General features: G+C 41.8%; 1 protein-coding gene across 2 annotated transcripts in view; it reads left to right on the forward strand.

Annotated features, from left to right (window-relative positions):
* Positions 1 to 18,701: 18,701 nt before the first annotated feature.
* Positions 18,702 to 20,830, forward strand: part of SLC24A3 (solute carrier family 24 member 3) — a 543,873-nt gene continuing 541,744 nt past the window's right edge. The window contains exon 1 of one of the 2 annotated variants that reach the window (XM_053926044.2): positions 18,702 to 20,178. In XM_053926044.2, the coding sequence (XP_053782019.1) occupies positions 19,713 to 20,178 (466 nt within the window). In that variant the 5' untranslated portion in view covers positions 18,702 to 19,712. The remainder of the gene's footprint in view (positions 20,179 to 20,830) is intronic. The other variant, XM_024559437.4, reaches the window with a different exon arrangement.

Below are 20,830 nucleotides of genomic sequence, written 5' to 3' on the forward strand. Positions count from 1 at the left end.
CTCCCTCCCTTCCCCCTCTCTCAAAATAAATAAATAAGATCTTTAAAAAATTAAAGTAGACCTTCTTATTACACCATGTGTGAGAATAAACTTGAAATGCATTAAATAATGTTCTCCAGTTCCATCCATGCTATTGCAAAGGGTATAAGCTCCTTCTTTCTCTCTGCTGCATAGAATTCCATTGCGTAAATGTACCATAGTTTTTGGATCCACTCATTTGCTGAGGGGCACTTAGGTTGCTTCCAGTACTGGGATATTGTAAATTGTGCTGCTATGAACATTGGGGTGCATAGGTTGTTTTGCATTGGTGTTTCAGTGTTCTTAGGGTATAATCCCAGTAGCGGAATTGCTGGGTCAAAGGGCAGTTCCATTTTTAGTTTTCTGAGGAAATTCCATATTGTTTTCCACAGTGGTCTCACCAGTCTGCATTCCCACCAACACTGCACTAGGGTTCCCTTTTCTCTGCATCCTCTCCAACATTTGTTTGTTGATTTGTTTATGTTGGCCACTCTGACTGGTGTGAGATGGTACCTCATTGTGGTTTTAATTTGCATCTCTCTGATGGCTAGTGATGCTGAGCATCTTTTCATATATCTCTGGGCCCTCTGTATGTCTTCCTTGGAAAAGTGTCTGATCAAGTCCTTTGCCCATTTTTTAATTGGGTTGTTTGTCTTCCTGGAGTGGAGTCGTGTGAATTCTTTATATATTTTGGAGATCAGGCCCTTGTCTGAGGTATCATTGGCAAATACGTTTCCCCATATTGTTGGTTCTCTTTTCATTTTAATGCCATTTTCTTTCGCCATGCAGAAGCTTTTTATTTTGATGAGTGAAATAAGCCAGGTGGTGAGGGACAAATACCATATGATCTCACCTTTAACTGGAACATAATCAACAAAAGAAAAAAGCAAACAAAATATAACCAGAGACATTGAAATTAAGAACAATCTAACAATAGCCAGAGGGGAGTAGGGAGGAGAAAGTGGGGAGAGGGGTCTACAGGAACTACTGTAAAGGACACAAGGACAAAATCAATGGGGAGGGTAGAGGTGGGGGAGGGAGGTGGGTTTGGCTGGGGTGGGGTGGAGGGATGGGGAGAAAATGCAGACAATTGTAACTGAATAACAATAAAAAATTAAAAAATAAAATAAAAATACAAAATAGAACTACAAAAAAAAAGGAAATGCATTAAATACTTAAATGTAAGTCTCAAAACCACATAGACAGTAAAGTCTCTGATATTTCTCTTAACACTATTTTTTTTCTGATATATGTCCATTAGCAAGGGAAAGAAAAGAACAATTAAATAAATGGGACTACATCAAACTAAAAAGATTTTGCACAGCAAATGAAACCATCAACAAAAGAAAAAGACATCCTGCTGAACGGGAGAATATATTTACCACTGATATATCCAATAAGGGTTTAATATCCAAAATTTATTTTAAAAAGCCATAATACTCAACAACAACAACAAGCCAAACAATCCAATTAAGAAAAATGGGCAAAAGACCTGAATAGATACTTCTCCAAAGAAAACATACATATGACCAATGGACATATGAAAAGATGCTCAGTCTCACTAATCACCAGAGGAATGCAAAATAAAAACTGCAGTGAGATATCACCTCACATCTGTCAGAATGGCTATCATCAATAAATCAACAAACAAATGTTGGTAAGGATGTGAAGAAAAGGGAGCCTTCAGGCACTGTTGGTAAGAATGAAAATTGGTGGAGCTATTATGCAAAACATTATGGAGGTTCTTCAAAAAAATTAAAATGGAACTGTCTTATGACTCAGCAACTCTTTTTCTGGGTATATATCTGGAGAAACCCAAAACACTAATTTGAAAGAATATACACACCCCTAGGTTAATGTTAGGGTTATTTACAATAGTCAAGATATGGCTATTGTAACCCAAGAACCCATCAACAAAATCTGTGGGAGTTCCAGCCAAGATGGAGGCATAGGCAGAAACACTTTGCTTCCTTGCACAAGCAAATAAAATAGGATGACAACCAATTTAAAAACAAAGAACAATCAGAACTGCCAGAAAAACATTTGCATGGAAGTCCAACAACCAAGGAGTTAAAGAAATATTCACCCAGACCATAGGTGGGGGTGGAGAGGACACACAGCAAGGTGGCAGCGGGAGGACCAGGTGGGCAATCCCACACTCACACGCAGACAAGCTGGGGAGAACAATGGGGGAGTGACATAAACCTTGAAACCCAAGGTGTCAGGGTGGGAAACTAAAGACCCAAGACCCCAGGCTATAAAAAAATCTGTAGGGGTTGTGGTGGTGGGAGAAACCCCCATCCTCACAGACGTGTTCACTGGAGAGACCCACAGGGTCCTAAAATGTACACAAACCCACCTACCTCTGAATCAGCACCTGAAAGGCTGCAATATGTTAGTGGCAAACAAGGGAAGTGACAGAAAGTGAGACCAGAGTGGAGAAAGTGGCATTGTTCCCTCTCTGACTGCCCATGCCAGAGACTGCACCACATCACAGCAAAGAGGGTTGCCCTGCCCTGGCGAATATCTAAAGCTCCACCCCTTACCACATAACAGGTGCACCCAGACAAAGAAATATGGCCCAAATGAATTAACATAGTAAAACTCCAGAAAAAGAACAAAGCAATGAGGAGACAGCAAACCTATCAGATGCACCATTCAAAACACTGGTAATCAGGATGCTCACAGAAATGGTTGAGTATGGTCAGAAAATGGAGGAAAAAGTGAAGGCTATGAAAAGTGAAATAAAGGAAAATGTACAGGGAACCATCAGTGGAGGGAAGGAAACCGGGATTCAAATCAACGGTTTGAAGCCGAAGGAAGAAGTAAACATTCAAACAGAAAAGAAGGAAGAAACAGGAATTTTAAAAAATGAGGAGAGGCTTAGGAACTTCCTGGACAACTTTAAAAGTTCCAACATCCAAACCATAGGGGTGCCAGAAGGAGAAGAGGAAGAACAAGAAATTGCTAACTTATTTGAACAAATAATGAAGGAAAACTTCCCTAATCTGGCAAAGGATATAGACTTCCAGGAAGTCCTGGCTTATTTCACTCATCAGGAAGCTCAAGAAGTCCCAAAGAAGTTGGACCCAAGGAAGCACACACCAAGGCACATCATAATTCCATTACCCAAGATTCAAGATAAGGACAGAATGTGAAAAGCAGCAAGAGAAAAGGAGAGAGTTACCTGTAAAGCAGTGCCCATAAGACTAACAGCTGGTTTCTCAAAAGAAACCTTAAAAGCAGGAAGGGGCTGGAAAGAAGTATTCTGAAGTCAGAAAAGGCAAGGACCTCCATCCAAGATTACTGTATTCAGCAAAGCTATAATTTAGAATGGAAAGGCAGATAGAGTGCTTCCCAGATAAGGTCAAGTTAAAGGAGTTCATCATCACCAAGCCCTTATTATAGGATGTTAAAGGGACTTATCTAAGAAATAGAAGAAGATAAAAAATACAAACAGTAAAATGACAACAAACTCACAATGATCAACAATCAAACCTAAAACAACAAAAACAAAAACAAACTAAGCAAACAACTAGAACAGGAACAGAATCACAGAAATGGAGATTACATGGAGGGTTATTATCAGGGATGGGGAATGAGGAGAATGGGATTGGGGAAAAGGTACAGGGGAGACAAAGCATAAATGGTAGGTACAAAATAGATGGGGAGGTTAAGAATAATATAGGAAGTGGAGAAGCCAAAGAACTTATGACATGAGTCCTTAGTTCAAGGACATGAACTAAGATGGGGGAATGATGGTGGGAAGGGGGTACAGGGTCGAGGGGAATAAAGGGGAGAAAGAAACGGGACAACTGTATAGCATAATCAGTAAAATATATTAAAAAATAAAAAGTCTTTTGTCTTTAGTAACAATTTTTGTCTTAAAGTCTACTTTCCTTTATGTTAGTATAGCCACTCAGCCCTTTTGGTTACTGTTTGCATGATATATTATCCCTATCTTTTTAATATCAACCTATGTGTGTTTCCTGTAGACAGCATATACTTAAATCATGCTTTGTTTTCCCCATTCTTTTCTCTACCTTTGAATGTTAGTGTTTAATCCATTTCCATTTAGTATGATTTTTGATAAGGTAGAAATTACAATTATACCTACCATTTTTCTCATTTTTTTCTATATGTCTTACATTGTTTTATTTCTCTAGTTTTCATTATCGGCGTATTTTGTGTTAAATGTATATTTTCTTTTTTTTAAATTTGTATTGTTATTCAAGTACAGTTGTCTGCATTTTTTCCCCATCCCTCCACCCCACCCCACCCCACCCCACCCAGCCCAACCAACATCCCTCCCCTGCCTCCACCCTCCCCCTTGATTTTGTCCATGTGTCCTTTATAGTAGCTCTGGTAAACCCCTCTCCCCACTGTCCCCTCCCCACTCCCCCCTGGCTATTGTTAGATTATTCTTAACTTCAATGTCTCTGGTTATATTTTGTTTGCTTTTTTCTTTTATTGATTATGTTCCAGTTAAAAGTGAGATCATACGGTATTTGTCCTTCACTGCCTGGCTTATTTCACTTTTTAAAAGTTATTTTCTGCCCTGGCTGTTGTGGCTCAGTGCATTGAGCGTGGGCCTGTGAACCAAAGGGTTGCCAGTTGGATTCTCAGTCAGGGCATATGCCTGGGTTGCGGGCTAGATCCCCAGTTGGGGGCATGTGAAAGGCAACCACACATTAATGCTTCTCTCCCTCTCTATCTCCCTCCCTTACACTCTGTCTACAAATAAATAAATAAAATCTTTTTTAAAAGTTATTTTCTTAGTTATTTTTTTGAGAACCATAATTGACATCTTAACAATGTGTCAGATTAATACCACATTAAGTTCATTTGTATAAAAAGTTTTGTTAAATAAATATAACTCTACTCACTCCCCTTCTTAATGCTGCTTCTGTCATCCTAATTACTTCTTTAATGTAATTTTTAATCTTTAATACAGATTTATTATTATAGCTTTATGCAGCTGTCTTTTTAATTTTTTCATTATTTTCTTTCTTTTTTTCTTGTTGTTCAAGTACAGTTGTCTCCATTTCCCCACCACCACCTTCCATGCCCCATCCACCCCCACCTCCCACCCTCAATCCTACCACCCTCTGGCTCTGTCTGGTGTCCGTTTTACGTACTTCTTGATGAACCTTACCCCTCTTTCCTCTGTCATCCCCCTCCATGCTCCCCTCTGGTTACTGTCAGTTTGTTCTTTATTTCAATGTCTCTGGTTATATTTTGCTTGTTTGTTTTGTTGATTAGGTTCCACTTATAGATGAGATCATACAGTATTTGTCTTTCACAACCTGGTTCATTCCCAAAGGGTAGGAGCTCCTTTTTTCTTTATGCTGCATAGTACTCCATTGTGTAAATGTATAATGTATCATAGTTTTTTGATCTACTCATTTACTGATGGGCTCTTAGGTTGCAGTATCTTTTAAAGTTAGTATTTTAAAAGTACAAAAGAAACCCCCCCATTTATAGTATCTTTTATATAACCTATGAAGTTTCTTGTGATTCCTATTTCTTCAAGTGAATCTTAATTACTTTCTAGTGTCCTTTTGTTTCAGCTGGAGTACTCTCATCAGTATTTCCTGTAGATCAAGTCTGCTAGTAAATAATTCTTAAAAAATCTGGAAATATCTTCAAATTTTTATATCTTTCAAGGATAGTTTTGCTGGTATAGAATTCTTGGTCAACAATACTTTTCTTTTAATATTTTGTGTATGTCATCCCACTGCCCGCTGACGTTCATAGTTTAGGATGAGAAATCTGCTGTTGATCTTATTAAGGATCCCTTAGGTATAATGTCTCTCTTTTCTTATAGTTTTCAATATTGTTTTGTCTTTCAACACTTTCATTATAATGGAACTAGATGTGGATCTTTTTGTGTTTATAGTACTTGGAATTTGTTGAATTTTCTGGACCTGTAGAATAATATTTTCATCAAATTTAGGAAAATCTCAGCCTTCATTTCTTTAAATATTCTATTTTTTTCACTATTCTCCATCTGGAATTCCTGTTATACATATGTTGGTACACTTGATGATTTGCCACAGGTCTATGAGGCTCAACTCATTTTACTTCATTCTCTTGTCTTTGTCAGATTAGATACTCTGAATCTTTAAGCTTGATAATTATTTCTTCTGCCTCTTCAATAATTTGTTCAGAGCCTCTAGTGAATTTTTTATTCCAATAATTGTACTTATCTTTCTTATATTTTCTTTGGATTTTTAGACTTTTTTTTTAGTTCTTAGGGCACATTTAATATAGTTGGTTTAAAGTCTTTGTCTAGTATGTCTAATGGCTGGGCTTCCTCAGGGACAGTTTCTACTGACTGCTATTTTTTCTGTTATAAACTATATTTTCTTTTTTTTGTTTGCATGACTCATAATTTTTTTGTTGAAAACCAGTAAAAATAGTGTGATAACTATAAAAATAAGATTATTCTCTCTAGGGTTTGTTGTGGTTCTGTTTGCTTGTTTTCAGCGACTTTTCTAAACTAATTCTGCAAAATTAACATTCTTTGTCATTTGTGGCCACTGAACTATTTCCTTGGTTAGTATACTGGTCAACTATAGGTTTGTAGAGATTTCCTTATATGCCTGGAATCAACAAGTCTTCTATTCTTTGCCAAGGGGCTCAGTGTGTGTGTGTATTGAGGCATGACTTCAAAATTCAGCCAGGCAGTTTACAGATCTATTATTCTTCTCTTTTTACCTGTGCAGAGCCTCCAGTCTGTCAGAAGTGAGGACTTACAGGGCCTTTTAGATTTTTCCTTTGTATGGACATGCACAGGACCCTATATATGTGCGTAGCTTTCTAGATTTCCAGGTATTAGGAGTTTTCAAAGCCCCCTATAGACATCTCATTATCCACTTTTAATGATTAAGCCTTTTTATTACTCTGTCCCATCTATTATTCAAAGCTTCAAAAAGCCATAATGTTAAATAATTTTCACTGATCATTTTCAACAAATTTCTATAGGCAAAAAGTTATTTCTATCCAGTGTACTATAAGTCAAGTTACATAAAAAGAGGTCTTTCAGAGAACTATCAGGCATACATATCAAATTAAGACATTCTGCTCCTTCCAGTGGTGGCTTAGGCCACTTGTTTTCACCGTAACTGTGAGCTATTTGTTTTCAAAGCTAACATGGTTCTGGGAAATGAAGGTGGGAACAGAGCAAGTTAAAATGCCACAAATCTTGATTCAGCCATTTCTTTCTTTTTTCTTTTTTCTTTTTGATATATTTATTGATTATGCTATTACAGTTGTCCCTTCTCTGCCCCTTCACTCAACTCCATCCTGCCCACCCCCTCCCTCCCACATTCCCCCCCTATAGTTCATGTCCATGGGTCATACTTATAAGTTCTTTGGCTTCTACATTTCCTACACTATTCTTACCCCCCCCCCCCCCCCGCCTATTTTCCACCTATCATTTATGCTATTTATTCTCTGTACCTTTTCCCCCTCTCTCCCCCTCCCAATCCCCCATTGATAACCCTCCATGTGATCTCCATTTCTGTGATTCTGTTTCTGTTCTAGTTGTTTGCTTAGTTTTCTTTTGTTTTGGTTTTAGCTGTGGTCGTTAATAACTGTGAGTTTGCTGTCATTTTTACTGTTCATATTTTTTATCTTCTTTTTCTTAGATAAGTCCCTTTAACATTTCATATAATAATGGCTTGGTGATGATGAACTTCTTTAACTTGACCTTATCTGAGAAGCACTTTATCTTCCCTTCCATTCTAAATGATAGCTTTGCTGGATACAGTAATCTTGGATGTAGGCCCTTGCCTTTCATGACTTGGAATACTTCTTGCCAGTCCCTTCTTGCCTGTAAGGTCTCTTTGGAGAAATCAGCTGACAGCCTTATGGGAACCCCTGTGTAGGTAACTGTGTTCTTTTCTCTTGCTGCTTCTAAGATACTCTCCTTCTCTTCAATATTGGGTAATGTAATTATGATGTGCCTTGATGTGTTCCTCCTTGGGTCCAGCTTCTTTGGGACTCTCTGAGCTTCCTGGACTTCCTGGAAGTCTATTTCCTTTGTCAGACTGGGGAAGTTCTCCTTCATTATTTGTTCAAATAAGTTTTCAATTTTTTGTTGTCCCTCTTCTCCTTCTGGCACCCCTATAATTCGGATGTTGGAACGTTTCAAGATGTCCTGGAGGTTCCTAAGCCTGTCCTCATTTTTCTGAATTCTTGTTGCTTCATTCTTTTCTGGTTGGATGTTTCTTTCTTCCTTCTGGTCCACACCATTGATCTGACTCCCAGTTTCCTTCACCTCACTATTGGTTCCCTGTACATTTTCCTTTGTTTCTCTTGGCATAGGCTTCATTTTTTTCATCTAGTTTTCGAACAAATTCAACCAATTCTGTGAGCATCTTAATAACCAGTGTTTTGAACTGTGCATCCGATAGGTTGGCTATCTCTTCCTCGCTTAGTTGCATTTTTTCTGGAGTTTTGAAGTGTTCTGTCATTTGGGCCATTTTTTTTTTTTTTTTGTCTTGGTGCGTCTGTTACTTTAAGAGGCGGAGCCTTAGGTGTTCCCAGGGGCGGGGTAACGCTCTTTGCTGTGCTGTGATGCTGTACGTGGGGGAGGGCCCGAGAGGGAGCAATGGCGCCCACTCCACTCTCCACCAGATTTCAGTCACTCCCTTTGCTACCCACAATCAAATTGGGCCCCTCTGGTGCTGGTTCCCCAGTGGGTGGACTTGTACTCTAGGCCCCTGTGGGTCTCTCCAATGACCTCTCCTGTGAGGCTGGGAGTCTCTCCTGCTGCTGCCCCAACACCCATGGGCTCTTTCAATCAGAGTTCTGAGGCTTTATTTCCCTGCGCTGGAGCCCTGGGTTACGCGGTCTGCTTCACTCCCCATCATTCGTCCTGGTTTACCTGTGCACGAGTGTGGGGCTGCAGGATCTGCTAGTGGCCAGACTGCCTGCCCTGTTCATCCCACACTCTGCTAGTCTTGGTCCTGCCAAGGCAATAGGAGTCCTCTCTGTCCCGGTGCCTGTCTCCACCCCTCCTACCGGTCTGGATGTGTATTTCGGACTTCCTTGCCGTTTGATTTTCTGTCAGTTCTGGTTGTGCGAGGAGGCGCAGTGTGTCTACCTACGCCGCCATCTTGGTTCTCTTCTGGATAGTCAGCCATTTCTTTCTTAAATAAATGTCCACTTCACTGCTGGAAGTCTTTGGTTAATTTTCAGAGTCTTGAAAAAGTTGATTTTTACCATTTCCCCCAATGTTCCATTATTATGCAAAAAGAGTTTTGAACATTCTTACTTTATCATGTTTTCTGCTCATGAAACTCTAAAGAGTCAGGGAAACATTGCCCATATGAGTGTTTGTAGAAGGATAAAACATCTTAGTAATCACCTCATGTGTGATACTTACTACAATGAGGAATTCACAAAGATCAAAAGCCAAAGTCTTTATGCTTGTGTTCACTGTGGGAGGGGTTAGCAATTTGTCCTATCGGAAAGTTGAAATTCCCTGATAACTGTATATCACTATAAGTAATGATCTGATAGCTTGCATCTTAGAGAAAGTAAAGAGACTAAGGTTTTATAAATAAAAAATGAAGCACCTGGAGATTGTGATGTTCCCCTAATGCTGTATATCAGTGGAAAAGCCAAAATTGGCTCCTGGTTCATTTTAGACCTGGTTTTGACAGAATATTTACTCATTTTCATAGAACTAGAGATTATTGCCTAGGAAAGAATAAAAGTGATTTGTTGTGTGGGGCAAGGAGCTCTTCAGTGTCTTTGAGATTTTTCTTCAATACAAAGAGAGCATATTTTTAAGAAAACAAGACAAAAACTATGACCTTTTGAAGTTGGTGGTCACAAATAACATAATACCCAATAGGCCTGACCAAAGATATCTTCATGAAAACTACTTCAAGGAAATAAAGACAGAAATGGTGTCTATCAAAAAATTGCTAATACTAATAAAATATGGATGGCTTAAAAATAAAAAGATGCAATCAGTTTGATTGTAAATAACTACTTCATCTTGATTTAATATACTTTACTAACACTAAGTTTGGGATCTTATAGACAGTTATTTGATTTTATTCCAACCTGAACAGTACTCTTGTTCTTTTAAAAACACAATTTTATGACTTATAGACCTTTAATTCTTGGCTGGTAGATTCATGTCTATGGAGAGGTTGTGAAATTTTATCTATGAGGTCTTAAAGTTGGATGCTGCACTGATATAAGCAGTTCATAAACATACCAATATAGGATATAAATATAACCTATAAAAGGGCCTTTTTGTTTCCCTCTCCCTACCCCTCATTTTTTATTGCACCTCTTCTCCCTCCTATAGTTCCTAGCCTACTTATACACACTTAAGGCTCCTCTAGTAGTCATTCAATGTTTTAGGGAAATGGCAAGTAACTGTTTTACAAAACAGTTAAATACCCCAGTAATCATTATTGTAGACAAGACCTACCAATGGATGCTAAAATTGTGTGGTGAAATTTTGTGGAGAAACAAGATTTGCTTAGTTTTAAAGTATCTTTCTAAAATATTAACTCCAAGTGCTCAAGGTTAACATCACCAATAATAAGACATATTTGTATCACAAACTTATTAATGTGATGCAATGAGGACTCAGCATCATTTCATTGTCAAAAAAATAACTTCTTGCAAATTATGAGAAAACACTAGGCAAACCTAAAAAGAGGAACATGATAAAAATAAATTGTTAGCACTTTTTAGAAGTGTCAAAATCATGAAAAATAAGTAAAGACTAAAGAAGTGTTATAGACTGGAGGAGATTAAGGAGTAATAATCACTGAACACAATGTGGGATCCTGGTTAGTAGACCAGAACAGAATAAGGACCTTAGAAGAAAAAGTGGTAAAATTTAAATAAAGTCTGTAGTTTAGTTAGTAATATATCTGTGTTAATTTCACCGATTTGATAACTGTGTAATAAATATTAAAAGTGATAACATTATGGGGAGTTTACAAGGGGTTAATAAGAACTCTTTATGTTATTTTTGCAACTTTCTGTAAGTTTAAAATTATTTCAAAATAAAGTTTAAAAAAGTTATTGCACTCAATTTTTAACATTTCAAACAACTATTTTTATCCCTTTAATAATTTTTGCCATCTATTCAAAAACTTGCTATTTTTGGAAGAATTTTCTAATGAGACTATGAATAATGCAAACTAGAGGTGGAAATACTTTGAAAGAAAATAAAAAGTATTATACCAAGGAAGGGTTGTATTCTCAAATTCTCATATTGCTGTTTCAAAGTTTACTTTATACCCATTTTGTGTTTAAAATGTATTAAATGGTGGTGGTGGTGGTGGTGAAATAGCAGAGTTAATAATAGGCATGGGATTTAACTTAGAAATTCTTCTTTTGCATATTGTCTGGAATGCAGGGACTTGCTATTCGCAGCTAAGTGTTTAATTGTATAGCTGAAATCTTATTCCTTGGGGACTTCAGAGTCTATTGCTTATAGATTACTTTAAAATGCTTAAACATTGGGATATTGGTTTTGTTGGATATTCAATATTTAAGGTGTTTAAAAGCAAATGAGACATGGAAAGTTCTTTTTTAAGTGGTACATGGAATCTTGAGGGTCATAATTTGTAGGTGGCCATGAATATGGGTAATTTTGAAGAAGATTTAGTCATCTCATCTAAGAGGAAGTACCAACCAAATCCATGCTTCTCAGCTTTCAATGTGCACTGGAATCATCTGTGGATTTTGTTAAAATACAGATTCTGAGTCAGCAGGTATGCTCTATGCCTGAGATTTTTACATGTCTAAGCAGCTCCCAGGGGATGCCACGCTCTGGCCCATTTTTAGTAACAAGGACTTAAATGACTACATAAGAAATGCTATGAATGAGTCCTGTCTACCACAGGTGTCAATTTTGAGCGAAAGGGATTTAATTGTAAATAAGTGAAATATTTAAGTACCTTAAGACAGTATGGCTAATAACAAAAATTTGAGGAAATCTCTCCAGTGAAACAAACACTTGGAGGCAGGGAGTGAGGTGTGTGATGCACCAGTCATTTCAATGTCAGACTTTGTTAAGTGTCAACTGATGGTCACTGGTACCAATTCAACACCAACAGGAATCCCGAGTTTGGGGTGTGGTGAGGAAGGAAACTTTATTAAGTGCAAACAGCTCAACTGTGATACATCACAGCTATGAGAATAGCTCTGGGGTGGAGCAGCTCAGTATTGTTACAGTTCAATTATGAAGCAGCATGTCTGTGGTTCAGCACTGCTGTGAGGTGGCTCTGGGGCCAGGCCTCTCTCTGGCTAGGCAGCTTTGCTCTGCTCTGGGCTGGCCTGCACTGCTTTGCTTTGTGCTGGTCCACTATGCTTCTGTAAGGCATCTTCCGTGTGTTTCAGATCCACTTGGGGAAATGCAATCTTCAGTCTTCAATAGAAAGGGAAAGGGTGCTCCCAGAACCAGTGGGTAGCTGATTTTATTATAATTATATAGATAGAAGTTCCCACCACTGGTCCCAGATTGATCCATCTTTATTCAAATGAGGACTTCAATTCCTAGCAGTTTGATTAGTCTTAAGAGAACTTTCCTCCTGATTGATCAGAACAGAACCTCTCTGATTGGTTGGTGAAGACATTGATGGGCTATAGCTGCACAGCTCTGACTGGATGGGGAAAGCCTTAGTCTTATTGGCTGAAGTAAGATACCATGTACTTTATAGGGGTTGGTTCAGCGAGCAGGAATACAGTGCAGGCAGGCAGTTCAGTCAGGAGGCAGGCAGCTTAGTGCAGGCTTCTCCCTGAAGTGAAGTTTCTGTGAGAGGACCCTGTGTAGACATGGTTGCAAGGCTCTGTTTTTAAAAATTTGAGACCAGTTAGCCACCAGGAACACTTCTTAGTAGGTACCTTATTTCTCAGGTCCACAGCAGAAATGTAGAAAAGAAAAAAGACTGAGGATTCAGTCTGAAATTAGGCTGAATCAGTCACCAATCATGGGCAGGTAGGGTGGAAGGAACACTTCTAGTCAACAGAAATCCCCTAGGAGGGTGTCTACCACTGCCACCAGGGGGTGCACCACCCCAGCTTTTCAAGGTTGGCAGGTGGATTGTCAATTTTCTCTTTGGGGCACTGGTAAACAGGAGGGTATAACAATGTGGGGCCATCCCACACAACTTTCATCCCACTACTGTTTCACAATAGAACATGACCTGGACTCTGGTGACTGGGACTTGGTGATGGGTCATTTGTTTACAACTCTTAGAAAGTTACACTTGGCAGCTGAGCTGGGCTTCAGTTGAGAAGGATTCTAATCACCATTTAGATTCCAGGTGTCTGGGGAGAGGAGTTTCCTGTAGTTATCCTCATAAAGATAAAATGGTGTTGTTAAAGTGTGAAAAGTGACTGGCTTTGGCATCTCTTTCTTTTGAATGTTTGGTATTTTTAAAATGTTTCATTGCTGCAGAAATCCTTCTGAGGAAATGTTCTTGCCATCTTTCTAGTTAACAATAAGGAAACTGAGGCACAAGGAAGAAATGACCTACACCATAGATCTGTGGGTAGATTAGAATCGTAAGTCCAGCTTCCTGCGCTAGCCAGTAAAGGTGACCTCCTGGGTGACCTGCCCCTCTACTGCAATCTCGCTGCAGCTGCTCAGAAACAAGCCTCACAGCACAGGGCAGCCAGCAGCAAAATCCTGGGCAAAATGGCTCCCAGAGGAAGGCAGTCCTGGAGCCTGGACTGAGCCTTTTGTTCATCCTGCCAAAATTAACCATGTCAATTCCTTTAATTCAAGTCAACTTGTCTTAACTGCTTACACATGGACAGATTCTTTTAATTTTTCCTAATTTTTAAAATTAAAATAATAGGACATGCTGGTGTCAGCAAAACAACTCTAAAAATATGAGTATAAAAGAAAAATTGAAAGCCACTCTTCATTCACTGATCCCCACTCCAAATCCTGTAATCCCACCTCCAGAAGTAACTACTGCTAACCATCATATACATATATACATATATGTATATATACACAGATATATGTATACAAATGTAATTTATATATGAGTATGTATATATAAACACACACATGATTTTGTTTAATGTGACAAAAATGACATTAAACTATTTATAGTGCAGCTGGCTTTTGCCACTTCAGGTGTATACCATAGTCTATCAGGCTGAGGTTTTGAAATTCAAAATGATAAAACATTTACAGATCTATTTTCTTGATTAAAAATGTGGGCTTTCCAAGCCTAACATTTATACATTAACATAAATAAGCCTCCAGGGCCCTCCTTGGGTTTCCCTACCACACTCAGCACACTGTCTGCCAAAGTTCACATCCACAAAATAAAATTAGTGGGGTTTATGTGTTTTCTTTCTGAATGATTCTGATAGAATAAATAAAATTGCTTAAGTTGTGAATATTAATTTTTGTCCTCTGAGGATTTGAAATTTTAATCTATTGATTATTTCCACACTCTGGATTACTTTTATATGAGTTTTTTTTTTTTTTTTAAATAGGACTTCCCCTGACTGGGTGGCTGGGTTGGTTACAGTTAAGTCCCATACATCAAAAGGTTGTGGGTTTGATATCCAGTCAGGGCACATACCTAGGTTGTGTGTTTGATCCTTAGTTGGGGTGCATATGGAAAGCAACCAATAGATGTTTCTTCCCTTTCTCATCAATAAACATATACTTGGGTGAGAATTTTTTCTTAATTAAAAAAATAGAACTCATGTAAAACAGGAGTCAGATACAGTCACAGGTGTGAGGGTGTTTGCACAATGTCTTTATTTCTTCCAAACACCCCAAAAAGTCAGTTACAAATATTGACACAAAAGGGCTAGATAATATATTCTTCCTTTTTAGACTTTCCCTTCAGGATCCACCAGAAACACATGCCAAGCTGTCTCTTTTTCTAGAACAGCAAGCCTCAATCCTTAACACAGAAAAATCCCTGGGAGTTTGTGAAGAATGCAGACTTCTAGGCCTCCTGAATCCTGTTTTCACAGGATGGGCTAGGTAATGGACATTCTTAACAAGCTCCCTTGTACTTTTTATATCTACCCACGTTTCACTGAAAAGATGCTCCATGGCTCCATGGCTCTGCTTGTGGGAATCTTTCCTGATTCTCTTTCTTCTCATTTAGAAGAAAAAGGGGATGGAAATAATGCACAGGAAATGGGATGTGCTGACTTTTTTCTTTAAAAGCTGCCTCCAAATTGTATGCACATCTTAGGAATTCTTCTATGCTTGTCTTTAAAAACTTGACCCCCTAATTCTCCCAGTTGACCTCTTATCCTGCAGTTACCCTTGAACCCCTCCTTTCACAGTGTACCCAGTTTGAGAAGCAGCCCATGGCTGTTTCAATTTCAGCTGAAGTTCCTTATAAAACCAGTTAATCTGGAAAGTCATTTGTATCTGATCCAGAGGGAGTGGTTTGGTTATTCTTGGCTTACACTGACCTTGGAAGGGAACTGAAGCATCAGGTAAAACAAAAAACATGCACAAAAAGAAAAACTACATTTAGCATCATGAAAAAGAACAAGCCCCAGTTCTACATACTATTGTGGACAGATACCACAGAAGTAAGGCTGACCAGAAGCAGCCTCCATTTACCTGAAGTTCGAGGACAGGCAACAATGACCTATAGTGGAAGAGATGGGAAGAGGGGCTATCTTCAGAGAATTACTGCGTGGTGGGTGGTTGGCACATAATGTTCTAACTCATGATCTGGATCTCATGTAGGATGTATACAAATAAATAAAGCCATTGAACTAAATGTTTAAGCTGTATGTATGTTCCTGCATTTATATTATATTTAATAAATTAAAAGCAAGATAATGGGCAGTTGTGAATATGACAATGATTCACTAGAAAAAAGAAATCTATAGTCATATCCATGTAGTGAGTTAAAATCACCAAACAAATGCGGATAGTTGGGCAAAAAGAAAATAAAAAATTGTAAACTACTATAAAGTAAGTAGTTTAATTCCAGTTGTAAACCAAACACTTAAACTAATACAAGCCCCACGTTGCCAACACAGTGCTCTCAAATGCCTTATGATGTGGAGTGTGGGATCAACACACTCATAGGACCAATTCTTTTGTGTTTTTTGAAATACCAAGAGCTCAGGAAGAGGCTAAAGGTGCAGTTTTACTGGCTTTTTGATAAAGGCAATGAACAAGAATGGGGAGGGGAATAAGTTGTTAGGCCTTCCTGAGTGAATCTGGGGTCTTGTCTAGATCTGGGTGACTGTGCATAGGGTGACACATCTGGGGGTGAAGAGCCGCTGGTGAATTTGTTTCTGAGGCTAGGCAGTGACCAGTGAGGTGAGCCCTGAATGCTGAAGTCTTCAAGCATGCCCAAAAAGGGTGCTTACATTGTGGACTGTTCCAGGAACAGTCCAGGAAGAGTTCTTCCCTTTTATTCCCCCATCCACCAACAGTTGGCCTTACTGTATTTAAAGGTTCTTTGTGAATACCTAGTGATCTTTTCTCTCTTTGGTTGGACTATGTTTCCCTATGTTATGGAACAGCCATGGCCAGGAGTTTGACTTGGCACCTCACTAAGAAAGTGGCTTCTCTGATTTTTCCTCTTTCCTCCCTTCCTTTCTCAACCGGTGGTTTATTTGACACAATTGATATTGTTTGGTGTTATGGAGGCACAACCTGGATTTGCTGTGGAAACCACTATGTCAGGTCTGGACACTGTGGGTGAGAGGAGGCAGGAGACCTGGAAATTATGCAGGAGGGCCCAGAAGATGCTGCTTGTCCAGGCACAGATAAAGCCCCACTCACAGCTAGTTAAGAGCTGGCTTGAGCTGAGTGTCATTGACTGTGGTCATGGAAGGTTTATTATTTTTTGTTATAAAGGCAGAGCTATGAGAAAGATGAACCACTTCTATGACTGCATGTCAGGCCCAAAGTCTTTGCATGGAACTGAAACTGGAATGTTTATGGGAGGTAAAAACAGGGGGCATGAGTGGTGACACTCAGCACTCAGCCCAGGGTGAGGAGGTACTATGTAAACATGGCTGTCTTACTTCTGGAAGGGTGAAGGCCTGAGCACATCTTGGGATGGTATCTCTCTTTCTAAGCAAGTTAGTTCTCAGATTAATGTATTAGGGTCTGGAATTTTCTCCCTAACTCCCTGCACAGAATGTGAGATCAAACAGATAAAAAAGTAAAAAGCAAAAGCTATCTTAGTGTTGATGAGGATCCTAATGGTGGAAGATAAATAGCACATTAGTTATTGTAGGTCCTGTTTCTAATACAAGTTTTCTGGGAGAGCTTCCTGGGAGAGTTAAGACACCAATAAGTGTTTTCCTTGGAAAAGGAGCCCACTGGGGTCTGTCTCCCTTGCCCAGTGCTAACAGAGGACTTGAGAGCCTGCTTCCTACCAAGCGTACCTGTTGGAAGGAGGGAAGAAGAGGAATTTTGGGGCAGAGAAGGCCCTTCCCTGAACCACTAGCCCCCAGAGGAGCCATCGCAGTATGGGCTCAGGACCCCACCAGGCCATGCTTCTGTCAGGCTGTGGACCAGAAGTCCCCAGTTTTCTTCCTTGGGTAGTGGTTGGCTCCTCTAGAGTCTTTGTCTATGTTATACTTCAACATACTCCATCACTTTGAAATCTGTCAAAATGAATATTAACTAAAAATATGCGCCATGTGCCAAGGAGCAACTTCTCTCTTCCCCTCTCTCTCTCTCCCTCTCTCTCTCCCCTTCTCTCCCCTTCTCCTCTTCCTTCCCTCCCCTCTTGCTCTTTTTCTTTTCTTTCATTCACTTGCAGGTGCTGAGAGAATTTCCAAGGAATTGCCAATTCTTGCTTTCTTCCCCTTCCCCTTCTTGCTTCCTTTCTAACAGTTTTCCCATCACTAGATTACAAAACTCCTTTTACCTCTGGCAATTTTCCCCTGGGCTAGTAGTGTTCATTCTCTAACCCAATTAGTTCCAGATTCTCTCTTTCACTTTTATTTTCCCTATGTGCACTAACTGATTTGAGTGCATTTCCTGGTTAGTTGAATGAAAGAGTATTTTGAACTCCTAAACTTTTATTTACACATCTCCGAATAATGAAGATAATGTGACTGGAGAATTTCCCACACACAATCTAGCCTGGATGAACTCAAATATTTAAAAATTCTCCTCTGTACCTGGTAATCAAAGCAAAGGGATAACCACATTGTAGGGAAGGGCATTGTAGATGGAGAAGGTGCTCTGTGTGTTTGGTAAGATGCCAAGCTGAGAACAGGAGTAAATAAATGATATGACCAGGAAGCAAAAGTCTTCCAGTCTTGTTGGGTGAAATGGTACCTCTGTAGAAAGCAAGCCACCTATCTTGAGATGCTCTTGGTTATCTGGGAGGCTGTGGGCTAGGAGGTCACCCAAAGGTAGGGATGCACTTGAACACTATGGGTCCTCCCAGACCAAGGAGTGGAGAAACCTATACAGAGGCCCCCTCCTCACCCCCCTAGACATCTGCAGCCAGGCTTCCTGATATGATCAAACGCCATGGAAACAGTCACTCAAACACCAGATTTCCAAGTGATCGTTTTATGAACAAGACCTTTTGTTTTCAGTCTCACCACAAATGCATCTCCTCCTCAGGGCTGTATCCATCAGCCATCCTAGCCAGCAGCTCTAGGAAGACACCAGGAGGAAGCCAGGAAGCCTGAGGAGGGAGGGTGGGTATGCCTGACACCTCTAGGCATCTTCTCTAAATTCGCACTTTCCGTAGGGCTGTGGGTGAAGCCAGACTCTAAGGTAGTCAACACATTGGAGGCGAGGGAATGGGGGTATTAGGGCTCGGACCTCAGAGGTACGAGCCAGCTGATGCTCCCTGACGCCCAGGAGCCTCCTCCCAAGGTTGGCAAGAAACCTTGGGCAGCTTCACCCAGGGACAGTGCCAGCTGCCCCACTTCCTTCAGCCACAGCATTTGGCTTCGTCCAGCACGATCAAGGAGTGAAGTGCGCGCCAGGGCCAGAGGGGGGAGCCAGGATACCCCCAGTAGGCCAAGAGCCTCTGGGAAGTCCGATCCAGGTCCGGAGATTGGCGCGCAGGGGGATCCCCACAAGGGGGCGGAGGGAAGCCCAGGAGGCCTGAAGGAGGAGGCGAGGCAGATGTCTGGGTGCCCCCTCTTTGGGTAGAGGGCTGAAGAGACCCTGGATTTCTTTGAAAGTTTACGGTGAATACATATTCCTGGTCGCCGGTCTTCCCACGGCTAGCGTTTCGTGAGAGGGGACCTCCTTCGCCACCCCCCTTCCCCTGGCACGAAACGATTCAAGGCTTGCGCACGGGGCTTCCTTGTCAGCTCAGTCTCCTCCCCACGCGCCCCCTTTGCGTGGTGCTGGCCAGCGCTGAGCTACGTCCCCGCACTGCCCCCCACCCGCGCCCGAGCCTCTGTGCGTTGCAGGGTGCTGAGAGTTGCGCCTCAGTGCTCCCGCCTCGTTTAGTGCTCCCCGCGCGCTCCGGTCCCTCTTGGCCTCCGCTCCCCGCGAGAACCATGGAGTAGGCGGGCGGCCCGGAGAAGCGCTACTGCAGCCGGCGAGGCCGAAGCCAGCTTGGGTGGCCTCGCCAGCCGGCGGAGCTGGCCAGCGGCAGGGCCTCCTCCCGCCGGTCAGTCCCTGCTCCTCCTTCTCCTCTCGGCCGCCCCCGCCTCCGCCTCCCGGCCATCCCCGCCGCGACGCCGCCCGAGGCCGAGCGCAGATGCCGAGCGTGGGAGCCATGGCGCTCGACGAAGAGAGGGACCCCGAGTGCCGGAAGGCAGCGGCGCGGGCCCGAGGCGAGGAAGAGGAGGAGGAGGAGGAGGAGGCTGGAGAGGAGGGACTGAGCGATAGCGACGAAGAGGACCAAGACCAGAAGAGGACGGGCAGCGGCGAAGAAGAGGAAAAGGAGGCTACAGCAGCGGCAGAGCCGGAGCGCAGCGAGGACGCGCGAATGCAGAGCACAGGGCTGCCTCCTGCCTGTGTCCCCGCCGCTGTCGTCCGCGACCGGAGCGGCCGCCGCCCGCGGAGGTCGCTGCCTTGCCTCCCAAGGATGCCGTCGTCTCCAGAGGAGGAGGACAGAGAGCGTCGCCGGAGTCGCCGGAGAGACCTTCTGCTAAGCCAGCTCTGCTTCCTGGCTTTGGTGGCGCTGCTGCTCTGGTCCCTGTCGAGCATGCAAGAACATAATGGTGAGTGCTCACTGCCTACCCTGAGCGGACGCTGGGGCTCTGGAAGCTCGGGGGTCCCTGGGCTGGGCACGGGGCGAGCAGACTGGGCAGGCGGGGGTGCTGGGCATGAAGACTCCCACTGCCCCTTCGAGGGGCTCTGGTAGAGGGTCCCTGAAGGCGAGGACTGCTCACAGAGAAGTAGCTAGCACCCTGGGGTGCCAGATTGGCTCCCAGGAACCCTTACCTGTGTCTTATGTTGGGGGCGGTGGGAACTGTTGCCCCAAGCAAGTCCCCTAATAAAGTTGACCTGGTAAGATTCCGTACCTGTGCAGGTAACCACCTGTATACTCTCTGGGTTGACTGAACAGATAGTTCCCAACTGTTCTCCATATGGAACAGGCAGGGTGGACCAGGTAGAAAGCTCCATAACCATCTTTCCAGAACAGATGCTGGAAACTTCGATAGGAAGAAAGTGCTGGCCACCTGGCCACGATTTAGGAATGAACTTGTTCTCTTAAACTAACCAGTCATTGAGAGGAATGATCCTTTTTGTGGACTTGCAGTTCTGGAAGAAATGGTTTGAACTGAGCTGCTCCTCACTCTACATTCTGCTTTCATGGTGCCCTGCAGTGGGTCCACCCTCTCACACAAACTTTTGTTGTATCCTTGTCCT

Source organism: Desmodus rotundus, chromosome 6 (assembly GCF_022682495.2).
Source record: "Desmodus rotundus isolate HL8 chromosome 6, HLdesRot8A.1, whole genome shotgun sequence".
NCBI lineage: Eukaryota > Metazoa > Chordata > Mammalia > Chiroptera > Phyllostomidae > Desmodus > Desmodus rotundus.